The sequence below is a fragment of the Bombina bombina genome, chromosome 4 (genome assembly GCF_027579735.1).
Source record: "Bombina bombina isolate aBomBom1 chromosome 4, aBomBom1.pri, whole genome shotgun sequence".
Taxonomy (NCBI): domain Eukaryota; kingdom Metazoa; phylum Chordata; class Amphibia; order Anura; family Bombinatoridae; genus Bombina; species Bombina bombina.
In genome coordinates this window covers 958,314,664-958,330,259 of record NC_069502.1, presented here as the reverse complement: position 1 = coordinate 958,330,259, position 15,596 = coordinate 958,314,664, and the positions used below count along the sequence as shown (strand labels likewise).

The following is a 15,596-nucleotide window of genomic DNA, read 5'->3' as shown; positions in this document are numbered from 1 at the left end:
TTGGTCACATTCATTTATATATAATTACTATTGTTTTTTTTTTTTTTGTTTGTTTTTTTGCTTGGCACCATGCGACTCTATTCCCTATGCCTCTAAAGTTATGCTGGTCTACGTAGGTCTGGACTCCCATAGCAGGCAGTCAATAACTTCCTTTGGAATCGTTAATTATTATGATGGGATGAATGCAAATTGCTTTTTATATAATTGCTGCAATAGTTTTACAGTTCTATATTTGTGCATATCATTGCCTCAGTTAAGGTGAATAGTATGGTACTATAACCTCCCCCACCTTTCAACTACACATAGGTGCTTTCTGCAACATATCTCTACATGTGACAATTGTTAGCATAATTTCCCAAAATTCTTCCCAATATGGCCTTTGGATGAAGTCTTTAATACTCCTTATAAGGTGTTATATAATGTTATAGATGGATATGTGGTGACGATGACTAATTATTACGTATATTAAATTGGCATAGATATCTGCATTTGTGAGGTGGTTCCCTCAGTTCTATAATAGCTATGGAGTTAGCTAAGTTTTATTCTATGAATCACATAAGGCCTTATTGTTGCTTGTGCACAAACAATTTTATGTAGTGTAATAGAGTTATGTTGCTGGTGGATTATGCTTTATTGAAGACCGTTAGCCTATAAATACAGGGTTAAATGCTACACAGGGGACTGTTAATACAGTTAATACTTCCACACATTTTCAGTGACAACAATTTTTTTAATTTTAACTGAGCTCTGTTAATATGGTACTTAAACCATCCCAGACTTATATAGTGTGTTAAATGATCTCATAACTTTCATTCTTGCTGTAGAGTTATAACTTGTGATTTTGTTTCATTACGAACACACTGCTGTGATGCTGACAAACTACAATGTGTTAGTACTAATACATAGGTTAGGTATCATTTCTATGTGTTCTTGTTTGACTACCCTTGAATGTACAGCAAAATTTTCCATGACCTGTTTCAGTTTGTATGCATAACTTTGCATTGACCCAAGATTAGCTTTAGGGGATTTAATATTCTCACTCATCTAATTATTCATTTAGAGGTGTCTCTGGTGTCCACGGCCAGGATGGCAGAGTACTCCATGCATTCCTAATATTTGAGCAGAAGAGGGAGTCTAATTAATTATTCTAGTCAGTCTGGGCTCAACTTCAGTTATTATTTAATAGTTAACATTCCCATGGCCCCAAGAATGTCCTTATTGATATTGTTATAACCTATGCGAGGCCTAAGATGACTCCGCAGCTTTATTATTTAATTAGAGGGGACGTGTCTATTTTTATGGTGTCGGATTAACAGGCAGTGAATCATATAGACAGTTGATATTTGCTTGTATATATGTCCCCAATCTTTCTTAAACAAGCTATACTCTAGTCTTAAGAGTGGTCTTATAAATACTTTGTAGCCGTTGCTATTACTCCTTAAATCTTAAGCAATCATATGAGCCTTTATCATATTAGTTTTTCTGCCCTCCTTTAATTTTTATTTTTTTTACCTTTAAGTTTTCTGGACCTCTACAGGGTCCTGACAGACATAGGAGGAAGAATGATCAGTATAGGTCCAAGAGTGGTCTGTTTCACCCCAAAACCCTCCGCTCAGTACAGGCCCAAAAGTGACCTCAGCTGCTTCTGGGGGGAAAAATGAGGGAGGTTTTAGGTTTGCCCCACAAATATTATATATTTGATTTATCTCCTAGTTTGGTAATCAAATGTGACCGTTGTATCAAGTGATACAGACTTGTGTAAGATTGTATGTATATCTGTTTTTTTTTGTTTGTTTGTTTTTTGCCTTGTGTTTCAACGTTTAATTTGTATCATAAACTGAATTATCTGTAAATGTTTGACCCTCAATAAAAATTATTAAAAAAAAATAAAAAAATATTTGTCTGAATATCTACTTACCTGCAATTTTGTGAGGTTCAATACATAGATCAAACCTCCAGGGAAGTCAGAACGAGATTTGGCGACCATGACAAAGATGTTAGGAATTATAATAAAGATTCAGCAGTTGCAAATCATTTTAGTGGTTTGCACTTCACCAATGTAGCAGACATGTCCATACAGATCATTGATGTGGCAATATTTCCTCCAAGGGGAGGAAATATAATTCTATCTAGGAAGGAATTATGTGGATTTTAAAATTACAAACACGTTCACCCCAGGGTATGAATAGAGAATGGGATGTTAATTTTTCATTGATCATTAGGTACTAAATGGGAACTTACCTATTGACTCTCTTGTTATCATCATCATTATATTTTTGGAACACCTATGTATATGTAATTAAAGGATATATAGCATTCATTGCATGTTTTGTCCAAAGTTAAGTAGTCCCCAATGAGGTTCTCACCAGTTGTATATCTTTGCCTTTGTCACTTATACTTTACATCTAATACGTCAATACAAGTGTTTTTTCAAATGTTTTAGATATGCCTACGTCTAAATAGCTTTTTTTATACAATAGCTCCTTTAAATTTCTGTAAAGGGTTAAATTGAAGCTGTATTTAAGTCTGTGAATTGTATGCAGATACAGTTTGAGTAAGCGCCACTAGGTGCCTAGCCATGCTGTCTGTTCTTTTAAACATTTTTATTCTATACCAATACATTTTCTTGGTTTTAAGAAAAGTGTATAAACCTATTCACTGCACAAATTTATCGTGCAAACTAAAGTTGAGTGTAGGAAAGTCCAGACAAGAAGGTCAAAAGCCTTTTGGGCATCTGTCGAAAGATATATTGTAGGAATCTTAGTATGATTTACAAAGTCTAACAGATCTAGAACTTTGACAGTTATATCTGGCTTCCTCTGTAGTATAAATCCACCGGGTCCAAATGGATTATGTGAGGGAGTATTTGATTAAACATATTTGCCAATACCTTGGCATAGAATTGTAGCTCCACAGTTAACAGGATAATGGGTTTATAGTTAGATGGGCAGGTAGATGGTTTGCCGGGTTTCAGTAACACTGTTATATGGGCCTGTTACATGGGATAAGGAAACCCTATGTTTACGTTGATCAGACTAAATTGAGACCTAATGTATGGTACTATATGTTGTGAAAACGTTTTGTAGTATTGGCCAGTAAACCCATCTGGGCCTGGGGACTTAACTAGTATCAAATCTTTAATTGCCCCTGATATTTCGTCTGTTGTCATGACTGAGTGTGTGTGTGTTATCTCTCTAGTCAGTTTTGTGAATGGGGCTGATTCTAGATAAGCTCTACATGCGTCAATGTTGGCGAGTCCCACCAATAGCCCTAGAAAAAAATAGAAATATTAAAAGGGCAGTACAAATCTAAGAATAAGTGTAGTTCCCATATTCCTTAAATAAAGTGGTACCATTTGATTTTATTAGTTTTTGAAACTTTTATAACTTCTATTTGATAATTAAAGATCACAGACTTCTTCTGGAAGTTAACAGGTTTGGGTGCGGGACCCAATTTCAATACGACTGCTATTCAAATGTAATGATTTGTGTATAGTTTTAATCAGTATACGTTACTATCAATAAACAAAATTTGCATGTGCAATACAAAATTCAGCTTTTTTTTATTTCTTTTTTTTTTTTAGGGGTGTGCATTCAGATACTTCAGTAGCATCCAAATGTGGAAGAAGGCACTTTCTTTTGCATGATGTACCGAGTCCACGGATTCATCCTAACTTGTGGGATATTGTCCTTCCTGACAGGAAGTAGCAAAGAGAGCACCACAGCAGAGCTGTCTATATAGCTCCCCCCTTAACTCCACCCCCCAGTCATTCTCCTTTGCTGGCTCTAAGCAGGAAGAGTAAAGAGAAATTGTTGTTCCTTCTCTGTGTCCTAATCCTTCTTGTAAGAAGGAACGTCTGTTGCACAACTTGGACGTGGTTCATGTTTGAAATTTTATTTGTAGGCAACCAAAGATTTTCGTCAAACATCTTCTTTGTTTGTTGTCTATTCTGGAAAGCTTAGGGGTCAAAAGGCTACGGCGACTTATCTTTCCTTTTGGCTGAAAAGCATCATCCGTTTGGCTTATGAGACTGCTGGACAGCAGCCTCCTGAAAGGATTACAGCTCATTCTACTAGAGCGGTAGCTTCCACATGGGCTTTTAAAAATGATGCTTCTGTTGAACAGATTTGTAAGGCTGCGACTTGGTCGTCGCTTCATGCCTTTTCAAAATGTTATAAATTTGATACTTTTGCTTCTTTGGAGGCTATTTTTGGGAGAAAGGTTTTGCAAGCAGTGGTGCCTTCCGTTTAGGTTCCTGTCTTGTCCCTCCCTTTATCCGTGCCCTAAAGCTTTGGTATTGGTATCCAACAAGTTAGGATGAATCCGTGGACTTGGTACATCATGCAAAAGAAAACAAAATTTATGCTTACCTGATAAATTTCTTTCTTTTGCGATGTACCGAGTCCACAGCCCGCCCTGTCTATTCAAGACAGATGGTATTTTTTTATGTAATCTTCAGTCACCTCTACACCTTATAGTTTCTCCTTTTCTTCCTTGGCCTTCGGTCGAATGACTGGGGGGTGGAGTTAAGGGGGGAGCTATATAGACAGCTCTGCTGTGGTGCTCTCTTTGCTACTTCCTGTCAGGAAGGACAATATCCCACAAGTTAGGATGAATCCGTGGACTCGGTACATCGCAAAAGAAAGAAATTTATCAGGTAAGCATAAATTTTGTTTTTTCAGAGCCGCATTTATTCTTGTAAAAGTGCAACACACTAAGATCCGTGTAAATCCAGATCTTAGTGTGTCGCAATTTCACAAGAATACATGCGACCGAAAAAAGCCAAATGTGGCGAGCGGCTGCCACCACCTACATTTGGATGCTATTGAATCATCTGAATGCACACCCTTTTTTTTCCTTATTTAAAAATGTCTTTCCCCCCTTTAGTTAGTGTGCCGAACAGGGAAGTTCCATGGATGCAGCTGAAATTTCTCAACCAGGTCTGGCATATTTGCTAAAGATTTTCCTCCTGCGGGTCTGGGGATTGTTTGCAAACCGAAAGATTGCAAGATTTCTCGCAGCGAGATGGACACTCCCTTTTTTATTTCTTTTATTTTAATTATTTCTTGAGGGCAGCCCCTGCAATTGTCAACAAGTTTTTTTTTAAAAATCTGGTTTGTCAAGGTTTTGCCCTTAGTGTTTACATACATGTTGATGCACAAATAACCATTATTTATTACACTTCCATACCCTTTCTTGTCTTTTTATTATATTTTCTTCTACATACAACAAAGAAACATTAATTGCTTTACCTTAAATTAGTCAGTTTTCTTTTCTTTTATATGCTTAAGAATTTATCAAACTTATTTCTATTCGTATATTTAAATTCAGATTGCCTGAGACAGGATTGTCAAAATGGTCCAGTTCAAATCATGTGAGCGGTCTGTACTTCATGTCCATCCATCCTGGAGACATAAATATTTTTACATGATGAGCCAATTTTCACAGGTCCACAGAACTGTGCAACTTTTATGTCCTAAATTATGTCTAACACAGTATCAGTTATTACTACTTATGCAAATATCATTACCCCGTTTTATGGAGAGATTCACATTTTTATTTGGGGGTTTAAATGTTGAGATTCTGTGCCAAAAAGATCTGTTTAAAATTGTTAAGCAACATTGTATGTTAGACATGATTAAGGGAATGCAGACCAATATTTCCATTCAGTGTACCGATTAAGGATTCAACAAAGGTCCCTCTAATTTGAAAATTCCAGCAATGCTTAGTGATTTGATCCGGAAAAATTTCTGCTGAAGCCCTTTAACGCTTGCTCTCTGAGTGAAAATCTGTACAGGACTGAAGTGATGTACTCTAAACAGAAAATGTGTTAAAATTCAATGAGAAATACAATAAAATGTGAATTGGCATAGCTTGTTTACAAGGGCATTGCATATGCAAAAATTATTAGAAATGCTGTCTGAAAATTAAAACCATATTGCTAATGTTGGATTTGCTAAAAAGTAAATAAGTTTAAACTGTCGCTATTTTTGCATGCTTCAAATTAATCATATTTCTTTTTATTTTAGAAGGAATTGTCAACTGGTACACAAGTAGTGAGGAAGACGAAGAAAGTGGTGTGAACTCAATCTTAAAAACACTAAGAAATCAATCAAAGCTAAGAAAAAAATCAACAGAACAGCCTGTTTCTGCAAATGTTGATCCAAGACTAACAAAAGATAGGGTGGGAGGAATGCCAATGTCTGATCCGCGAATGAAACCGGCCCAAAGTCCCAGGAATCATGCAGATTCTGCATGCATTGATCCAAGAGTTTCACGTGACCCAAGAAAAACCAAACCTGATGAGATTTCACCTAGTTGTAATGCAAGATCTGATAATCTTCAACCACAGTCAGGAAGCAAGGTAAAGAACAAAGCATTACAAGAAGATGAGGAGGATGGTGAGAGAGAACTGAGAGATAAAGCCGTTATCATACCTTTGGAAATGCTACCAGGTGTAAGTTTAAGGGATCCACGATGTAAACTAAGACAGTTCAGTCATATTAAAATGGATATCATATTGACCAAACCAAACTTTGCTAAATTAATTGTGTGGGCACCTGAAGATTTACTTCCAGTTCCCCCACCTAAACCTGATCCCGTTTCATCAATTAATTTACCATTGCCTCCACTTATAGCTGACCAAAGGCTTAATAAAACAGGTAATATGATAATGGAGGTGCACCACTCTGTTTCTGACCCACGCTTAGAAAGGCTGGATCCAAGGCTAGAGACAAAAGCTAAACATACAAATATAGCAGTGAGATGTAGCTTTGTGGACCATACAGAATCTCATAAAATCAGTAACAAATTGGGAGATCCGCGACTACAAAAAAATCTTCAGTCGAGGTTATGCAGAGTGTTGAGCACTGAGAACCAAAAAGATTCAAACCCTCTCAAAATAGACCCTCGCGTGGCAGCAAAATCAGGATTTGGCTCATTACAGTCAACTGTTGTAAGTAAACCTGATCAAGATGTCCTTCCACCATATGCTCCCAAGCTGTCTTCATCAAACATTCACTTGAGAACTCCAAGTTCCATATTGAAGAATATTTCATTATATGATCCTAAAGACAATACAATATCAAATTCAGACACTATCCCACACAAAAAAGAAGAAAATGAGGAGGAACTGAAAAAGACAGAAACTGTAAATAAACCTTGTAAAAATGAAGGTGAGGAAATGGATAGTTTTCAGCAGCCTAAATGTTCCACTGAGATACCACAAACAAAAAGCATACCGGTTTTAGAGCAAAGCGAGGAATGTTCCACCAATGGTCCAGCTGAAGAAACAGTTAACTCAAATAAAAGCCCTTCTTTAACTAGCATACCACAGCCACCCACTGCACCAGCAGTTCACAACCTTCCAATTCAGGCTTTAACAGGGCTCATTCGCCCACAGTACAATGAGCCAAGGCAAATAAAGTCATTGGGGCAAGTGAACCAAACACAAGATGTGGACATTGATGATAAAACATTGAAAGATGTTTTTAAAACATTTGATCCCACAGCATCACCATTTTGTTAGCAACTTCTCCATTAAAGAGAGATTTGTTTTTGCTTGTTTTTTGTAAATTGTATTGTGATTTGTATCTTCTGTACTCTATTTATTTGTAAATTAAAAGCAAGCTAAGCTACTATAAGTAGTTGTGGAATCACATGTAGATCTAAATTATATTTATTGCCAGTCTATCATTGTATTTTCTTTGTACATGCCAGATTTGAGGAATTGTTAATCATGTGGTAAAGCTGGCATATTAAACTAGAACCAAGCACTTTCATTGTAAATAGAGCATAATTACAATTTTCATAAAAGTCAATTAAGTATATACTAAACCGTCTTTTCATACTCATTAATGACTGTATGGTATCAAGCAATACTGTGTAGTTTTCTTAGTGCTATTTAAAAGGAATTATTTATATATATATATATATATATATATATATATATATATATATATATATATATACACACACACATATGTTTAGTAAAAGCTTTAACTTAAAAGCAGATTGTCTGGGAAGATCTATTGACACTCCATTTCAGTGTGTATTGCAAATTATTTTGCCATGCATACATGTAACATATATGTATAACCTTGTTAATTTATACCAGTAGTTCAAATTGTGTTTTAAACAATTTTTTAAATATTGTAAATAGAGGGATGGGAAAGCTTAGTTCTGTACGGTTAATGTACTGAGAAAAATTTGAGTTCTTGAAGCATTTTTATTTCATTCTTTAAATTGACTATATTCTAAATAAGTACTGTAGACTAGACAATGATGTTTATGTATTGCATGAAATGTATTTTTTTGTGTGTATAACAGTACTTGTATTAATTGCTTATTTGATTTTAAGTAAATATTTAAGAAAACGATGCAGTTCTGATTTGCTACTCATGTACAAAAGGTTCATGTTACAGTAGATAACTTTGGAAATATATGTTGTACAACAAACTGTGAATTGATTCACTTGCCATGTAATGCACTTCTAATTTTATTTTGTACCACAAGTACATTAGTAAATTTTATTTTGTTCTTTTAAAGGGACACTCAAGTCAAATTAAACTTTCATTATTCAGATAGAGCATGCAATATTAAACAACTTTCCAATTTACTTCCATTAACCAAATGTGCACAGCCTTTTTATATTTACACTTTTTGAGTGACCAGCTCTTACTGAGCCTGTGCAAGAATTCACAGAATATATATATATATATATAAATATATATATATATATATATATATATATATATATATATATATATATATGCATTTGTGATTGGCTGATGGCTGTCACATGATACAGGAGTGGAAAAAGACAACTGGAATTTGTCACAAAAAAAATCTTCTCACTAAGTTCAGACTAAGTTCTATTGCATTGTCTTTTTATTGTGCATTTGTTGATTATGCAAATCTACTGTATTTACTGGTCCTTTAAGGCTACATAAATTTAAAAAAATATTTGCTAACAGCTAGCCATATATTTCTACATACTAATATGATATTTGTGGACGATTATAGCTTAGCAAAGAAAAATAATTTACGTTTACATATAAAAATCTAAAGTTTTTCTTTTGAATATCATAATAAAAATAGATTTTAAGGGTTTTCTGTAGCAAAATGTTACTTTTAAAATTTCTAGTGTCAATCATAATGCGCAAGCAACAATTTTTATGTTTTGCTTAATATTAATGTTTCACACTTTCATGAGAACACATTCAGTACTGGTGGTTTTATGGCCTCTCTGGACTAATTGGAGATGCCTTCCAGAAATCTAATGTGGACACTGAACCCAATTTTTTTCTTTTGTGATTCAAATAGAGCAGTGATTTGCAACCTTTTTTTTGCCGTGGCACACTTTTTTACATTAAAAAATCCTGTGGCACACCACCATCCCAAAATCACACATTGTAGCCTAATACAGGATATATATACACAGTATATATATATATATATATATATATATATATATATACACACACACACACTGTACTGTGCTGTCATGCCATGCCTCCTACAAACTATACATGACATATTGACATTCATTTACAAACAATCATAATGATTGTCAGTCTGCCGCGGCACACCTGAGGATCTCTCACGGCACACTAGTGTGCCACGGCACACTGGTTGAAAAACACTGAAATAGAGCATGCACTTTTTTTTTTTTTTTTAAATCATTTATTATTATCCAACAATGGATGCAGAAAAATCAAATTGTAAATATTGCGCCACGCAGGGCCAAATATCATATAGCATAACAGAAAAAAGAGAGAAAAAAAACAGACATGATTACATCATTATATATGTTAAACAGCATTGTGCCCGTAGATGGCCTCCTTAATGTAAAGCATACATTGCTGGAGTTTTTCCTTTTTTCCTAACATAAACACCTCATCCAAAAAAGAAAAAAAAGAGGGGGGGCCAGTGAATTGAGTAGCATCTTGGCTCATATCTCTCTTACTTGGTTATTACCAGGCACCTAAGAGTACTAATTCAGAGTTTCTGAATGGAAATATCAAATCATTTATCTCGGTATCAGGGAATGACTTAATGAACACTGACCATTTGCCAAAGAATAGTCTGATATCTAGGTCATTATCTAAATTAGTATCTCTTTGTTCTAACAGACGTTGTTTTTTCTAACAATTCTTAATCTCTGGGATAGATGGGATTGCTCTCAATTTCCATTTTTTAAGAATAAGATATCTAGTTGCCAATATGGATAGAGTTATAACTTTCTCATCTGATTGCTGATGATTGTGATTCCTCAAGCCGAATATGGCCTCTAACTTTGTTAAGCTCGAAAGAGAGATTTTAAGAGTTTTACTAAGCCAGAACTCTAGCTTCCACCAAAGATGTCTTATTTTAGGACAGTCCCATATCATATGCATTAAATCCGCTGCAGGGAGTAGACATTTTGGACATTTATTGAAGCTAAGATTACGAATTTTATAACCCTTTTCGGGAGTGAAATAGGAATTATGTATAAGTTTGACATGCATCTCCCGCCAGGTAGCTGATAAAGTGGTTTGAGCAACTTTCTGAATTGATGATTGGACAAATTTGGTGTCAATATTAGAATGAGGTATTATCCCATTCCACATTGAAGTAATTTTCTCTATCTCCAATTCGCCTTTGCTAAGTTTAATCAGCTGATAGCATAGGGAAATTGATATGTGTCCATTTTTGAACAGTATAAGCCAGTTTACCCAGGGTCCAGCTCCAGCCTACCTCTTTCATTAGCTCCAAAGAGAAATGCCTGCTTTGCAAGTATGCATAAAATTCCTTATTATTAATTTTAAACTCTATTTTTAGTTCCTCAAAAGTTTTGACGCATTTTCTCTCTAGGTCGATGAGCTGTACCACCCTGTTCAGGCCTAAACTGTGCCATCTCTTGAATATTATTGAACTTAGGCCTACGGGAAATTTTGGATTGCCCAATAATGGAAGATGCTGAGAATTTTTATAGTTTAAAGATAGAAGATTGGTCATTTTCCACCAGGCCTTCAGCGGGTTGGAGAAAGTTTTAAGTCTTTTAATTTCTCCGGGGAGTTCTTTAGGTGGACAATGAATAGTGCTAGGGGAAGATAAGGGTTACAGATATTTTCCTCTAGTGAGTTATTAACCACATAGTCACTGTGATAAATCCAGTCTGCCACCACTCGAGCAAGGAAGGCATACTTGTATGAGCGAATATCTGGTAGTGCAAGACCACCATACTCTTTTGGAAGTGAGAGTTTGTTTAGGGATATCCTAGGTCTTTTTTCCTGCCATAAGAATTTACTAACTGCGCTGTTGAGGGACCGGACATCCCTCTCTAAAAGAATTAATGGGGTATTCTGTAAAACATATAAGAGCTTTGGGAGCAGAACCATTTTAAATAAGGCTATCCGCCCGGAGATGGATAGTGGCAGAGACTGCCAACTTTTAAGTTTCTCTCTAATACTTACTAGAATTGGGAGGATGTTGAGATGATACAGGCCCCCTGGAGTGGAGGGAATCATGATTCCTAAGTATTTGAGAGATTCTTTGGCCAAGCTGAAGGGGATATTAAGGGGGGAGTTATTATTTTTTCTAAGCCATAATAGTTCTGATTTTGCTTCGTTGATCTTATAGCCTGAAAAAGACCCAAAGCGAGCAGTAATATCCAGAAGTTTAGGTATACTGGTTTGGGTATCTGATAGATATAGCAATAGATCGTCCGCATAGAGAGCGATTTTCATCACCTGATTACTTACTTTGATTCCTGATATTTGGTGTCTGACCATAATTGCCAAGGGTTCAATTGAGACGTCGAAAAGCAGGGGGGGACAGAGGGCATCCCTGTCTAGTTCCCCTCCCTAGAGTTATCTGTGGGGAGACACAGTTATTGACAATCAATCTTGTATATGGTTCTTTATACAAATTAGTGATGAAGTGAAGGAACACACCCTTAAAGCCAAAATTGGCCAATGAAGCAAGAAGATGATCATGATGGATTAAGTCAAATGCTTTCTCTGCATCAAGTGAGACAATAGCTAGGTCAGGAGCACCCCCATCCCCCCAGTTCCCCGACGCCTCCAAGGTCGTAAAATATTCCGTAATAACTAATGCTTCTCTGATTTTTGCTGAAGAGTTTCGTTTGTATAGAAACCCAGCTTGATCTGGATGAATGATGTTAGCAAGTGATGTCTGAAGCCGCTTAGCAAGGATAGAACAGAGAATTTTGTAGTCTTCATTTAGAAGGGCTATGGGTCTATATGATTCCTTAAGGGAGGGGTCTTTCCCGCCCTTGAGGATTAGGATAGTGTTAGAGGCAGTTACAGTAGATAACTTACTCCTGTTACAGTAGATAACTTTGGAAATATATGTTGTACAACAAACTGTGAATTGATTCACTTGCAATGTAATGCACTTCTAATTTGATTTTGTACCACAAGTACATTAGTAAATTTTATTTTCTCCTGTTAAGTGTAGTCAGTCCACGGGTCATCATTACTTCTGGGATATTAACTCCTCCCCAACAGGAAGTGCAAGAGGATCACCCAAGCAGAGCTGCTACATAGCTCCTCCCCTCTACGTCACACCCAGTCATTCTCTTGCACCCAACTAATAGATAGGATGTGTGAGAGGACTGTGGTGATTATACTTAGTTTTTATATCTTCAATCAAAAGTTTGTTATTTTAAAACAGCACCGGAGTGTGTTGTTCCTTCTCAGGTAGAATTTGAAGAAGAATCTACCTGAGTTTTTGGATGATTTTAGCCGGCGTAGCTAAGATTCATTTTGCTGTTCTCGGCCATTCTGAGGAGTGAGGTAAACTTCAGATCAGGGGACAGCGGGCAGGTTCACCTGCAAAGAGGTATGTTGCAGTATATTATTTTCTGAGGAATGGAATTGACTGAGAAAATACTGCCAATACCGATATAATGTAAGTTCAGCCTTAAATGCAGTAGTAGCAACTGGTATCAGGCTGTTATGTATATATGTGTACACTTCAGTATTCTGGGGAATGGCACTTCACTGGGATAATACTATATGCATATAACTTTTAGCCTAACTTGCAGTGGGAACGTCTAGCAACAGGCTGTTTAATGACATTTCATGTTATTTGATTTTAAACGTTTTTGCTGGCATGCTAAATTGTTTAATTATCTGAGGTACTGGGTGAAAAATTGTTTTGGGCACTGTTTTTCCACTTGGCTGTCGTTTAATTTAAGACAGTTTACTGAACTTCCCTCACTGCTGTGTGTGAGGGGGAGGGGCCTATTTTGGCGCTTTTGCTACGCATCAAAAATTCAGTCAAAAGTCTGTTTCTCTCCCTGCATGATCCGGATCGTCTCTACAGAGCTCAAGGGTCTTCAAAAATTATTTTGAGGGAGGTAATCACTCACAGCAGACCTGTGAGATTGTGCTTTGACTGTGATAAAAAACGTTTATATTTTGTACATTTTTTTCTGCTATTAAGGGTTAGTTATCCATTACTAATGGGGGCAATCCTTTGCTAAATTTATGCCTTTACCGGGAAAAATTTTGGTTTTTATAATTTCTCCGGTTCATTGTTATTCAACTGTCATAATTTTTTTCTGTGCTTCTTAAAGGCACAGTGCGTTTTTCATATTACTTGTAAATTGAGTGAAAAGTATTTCCAAGCTTGCTAGTTTAATTGCTAGTTTGTTAAACATGTCTGACTCAGAGGAATATCTCTGTGCTATATGTGCAAAAGCCAAGGTGGAGCCCAATAGAAATTTATGTACTAATTGCATTGATGCTACTTTAAATAAAAGTCATTCTGTACAAATTGAACATCATTCACCAAACAACGAGGGGGAAGTTATGCCGACTAACTTGCCTCACGTGTCAGTACCTGCATCTCCCGCTCGGGAGGTGCGTGATATTGTAACGCCGAGTACTTCAGGGCGGCCATTACAAATCACACTACAGGACATGGCTAATGTTATGACTGAAGTTTTGTCTAAATTACCAGAACTTAGAGGTAAGCGAGATCACTCTGGGGTGAGAACAGAGTGCGCTGATAATATTAGGGCCATGTCAGATACTGCGTCACAATTTGCAGAACATGAGGACGGAGAGCTTCATTCTGCGGGTGACGGATCTGATCCAAATAAACTGGATTCAGACATTTCAAATTTTAAGTTTAAGCTGGAAAACCTCCGTGTATTACTAGGGGAGGTGTTAGCGGCTCTGAATGATTGTAACACAGTTGCAATACCAGAGAAAATGTGTAGGTTGGATAAATATTTTGCGGTACCGTCGAGTACTGACGTTTTTCCTATACCTAAGAGACTTACTGAAATTGTTACTAAGGAGTGGGATAGACCCGGTGTGCCTTTCTCACCCCCTCCTATATTCAGAAAGATGTTTCCAATAGACGCCACCACACGGGACTTATGGCAAACGGTCCCTAAGGTGGAGGGAGCAGTTTCTACTTTAGCTAAGCGTACCACTATCCCGGTGGAGGATAGCTGTGCCTTTTCAGATCCAATGGATAAAAAGTTAGAGGGTTACCTTAAGAAAATGTTTGTTCAACAAGGTTTTATATTGCAACCCCTTGCATGCATTGCGCCTGTCACGGCTGCGGCAGCATTTTGGTTTGAGTCTCTGGAAGAGACCCTTGACTCAGCTCCATTAGATGAGATTACACACAAGCTTAAAACCCTTAAGCTAGCTAATTCATTTATTTCTGATGCCGTAGTACATTTAACTAAACTTACGGCTAAGAATTCCGGATTCGCCATTCAGGTGCGCAGAGCGCTGTGGCTAAAATCCTGGTCAGCTGATGTTACTTCTAAATCTAAATTACTTAACATACCTTTCAAAGGGCAGACCTTATTCGGGCCCGGTTTGAAAGAAATTATCGCTGACATTACAGGAGGTAAAGGCCATGCCCTGCCTCAAGACAGAGCCAAACCTAGGGCTAGACAGTCTAATTTTCGTGCCTTTCATAACTTCAAGGCAGGAGCAGCATCAACTTCCCCTGCACCAAAACAGGAAGGAGCTGTTGCTCGCTACAGACAAGGCTGGAAACCTAACCAGTCCTGGAACAAGGGCAAGCAGGCCAGAAAACCTGCTGCTGCCCCTAAGACAGCATGAATTGAGGGCCCCCGATCCGGGAACGGATCTAGTGGGGGGCAGACTTTCTCTCTTCGCCCAGGCTTGGGCAAGAGATGTCCAGGATCCCTGGGCGTTAGAGATCATATCTCAGGGATATCTTCTGGACTTCAAAATCTCTCCCCCAAAAGGGAGATTTCATCTTTCAAGGTTGTCAACAAACCAAATAAAGAAAGAGGCGTTTCTACGCTGTGTACAAGATCTGTTGCTAATGGGAGTGATCCACCCGGTTCCGCGGTCGGAGCACGGACAGGGCTTTTACTCAAATCTGTTTGTGGTTCCCAAGAAAGAAGGAACCTTCAGACCAATCTTGGATTTAAAGATCTTAAACAAATTCCTAAGAGTTCCATCGTTCAAAATGGAAACTATTCGGACAATCTTACCCATGATCCAAAAGGGTCAGTACATGACCACAGTGGATTTAAAGGACGCTTACCTTCACATACCGATTCACAAAGATCATTACCGGTATCTAAGGTT

General features: G+C 37.2%; 1 protein-coding gene across 1 annotated transcript in view; it reads left to right on the top strand.

The window, feature by feature from the left end:
- ZC3H6 (zinc finger CCCH-type containing 6) overlaps positions 1–7,564 on the top strand; it is a 337,078-nt gene extending 329,514 nt beyond the window's left edge. The window contains exon 5 of the mRNA XM_053712618.1: positions 6,030–7,564. Within this exon, the coding sequence (XP_053568593.1) occupies positions 6,030–7,528 (1,499 nt within the window). The 3' untranslated portion in view covers positions 7,529–7,564. The remainder of the gene's footprint in view (positions 1–6,029) is intronic.
- The last annotated feature ends 8,032 nt before the right edge of the window (positions 7,565–15,596 follow it).